The 1,020-nt window shown below is 40.2% G+C and overlaps 1 protein-coding gene across 1 annotated transcript in view; it reads left to right on the top strand.

Annotated features, from left to right (window-relative positions):
- The window catches only part of LOC101853735 (peroxisomal acyl-coenzyme A oxidase 1), a gene marked incomplete in the record, with an annotated part of 14,805 nt that overhangs the window by 2,631 nt on the left and 11,154 nt on the right, over positions 1–1,020 (top strand). Inside the window, 1 exon segment of the mRNA XM_005109360.3 lies at positions 104–261. Within this exon segment, the coding sequence (XP_005109417.2) occupies positions 104–261 (158 nt within the window).

Below are 1,020 nucleotides of genomic sequence, written 5' to 3'. Positions count from 1 at the left end.
CCCCACCCCCTCTTTCCCAAGTTGTTGAATGTGTGTTATTTATTCAACCCTTTCTTTATTTCAACTGGAGCTAAAGTTTATTCTCGCTGATTCCTTTCTTTAGTCGCATCAACTGCTTCGACGAGGCCTTGACCCTCCACCACACAATGTTCATCCCGGCCTTGGAGCGACTCTGCAATGAGGAGCAGAAGGCCAGGTGGCTTCCCTTAGCTTTAAATTACCGAATCATTGGGACCTACGCGCAGACAGAACTGGGCCATGGTGAGTGAATGCTTGTGTAATTGTTTGTTTGTCATTGTTTTTATGAGTGGGACACTCGTGTAGACTCTACATTGTTGGGGCAATCTGTTCAAATGTTCTGAGCCCAGAAAGCAAGGTTTTTCAGGAGAGAAGAATGTTTCATTTTTCTAAGAAATTATACCTACATTGTGGGGGAGGGGGGGAAGGGGGGTGGTGCTTTTTGCAACATAAATTAAAATTTGAATTTGGATAAAATATTTTTTGAACACATGCAACCGTATACCACTGATTATGAAGCACAATACATTTTTCAAGAGTTTAGGACATCTCTCCTCAACAAGTCGTCATTAGACTCACTCACGGGCGTGTAAATAAGAGCGTGTTGTTGTATAAGCCATAACAACAATCACATTACTTACTGTGGATGTGTGCTGTGGCGCCACTGCTAGGTCTTTTACTCTGTTGTTCCTGTCTCTCTGTCCTACCTTTTCCTTGCGCTAAAAAAATCATTAATTTTCCCCTGTACTAAAGAATCATTAATTTTTCCATGCACTAAAGAATCATTAATTTTTCCCTGCACTAAAGAATCATTAATTTTCCCTGCACTAAAGAATCATTAATTTTTCCCTGTAATAAAGAATCATTAATTTTTCCCAACTCTAAAGAATCATCAATGTGAGTATGCGCCATCAAAATTGTCCAAGACAGCTCCCCATTGTCCCGGGGTGGTGCATTAAACAGGTCTTGAACAGTGTCATTATGATATTTAAAAAATGCAAG

This window comes from Aplysia californica, unplaced genomic scaffold (genome assembly GCF_000002075.1).
Source record: "Aplysia californica isolate F4 #8 unplaced genomic scaffold, AplCal3.0 scaffold00770, whole genome shotgun sequence".
NCBI classification, from domain to species: Eukaryota; Metazoa; Mollusca; class Gastropoda; order Aplysiida; family Aplysiidae; genus Aplysia; species Aplysia californica.
This window is presented reverse-complemented; position numbering and strand designations above follow the sequence as displayed.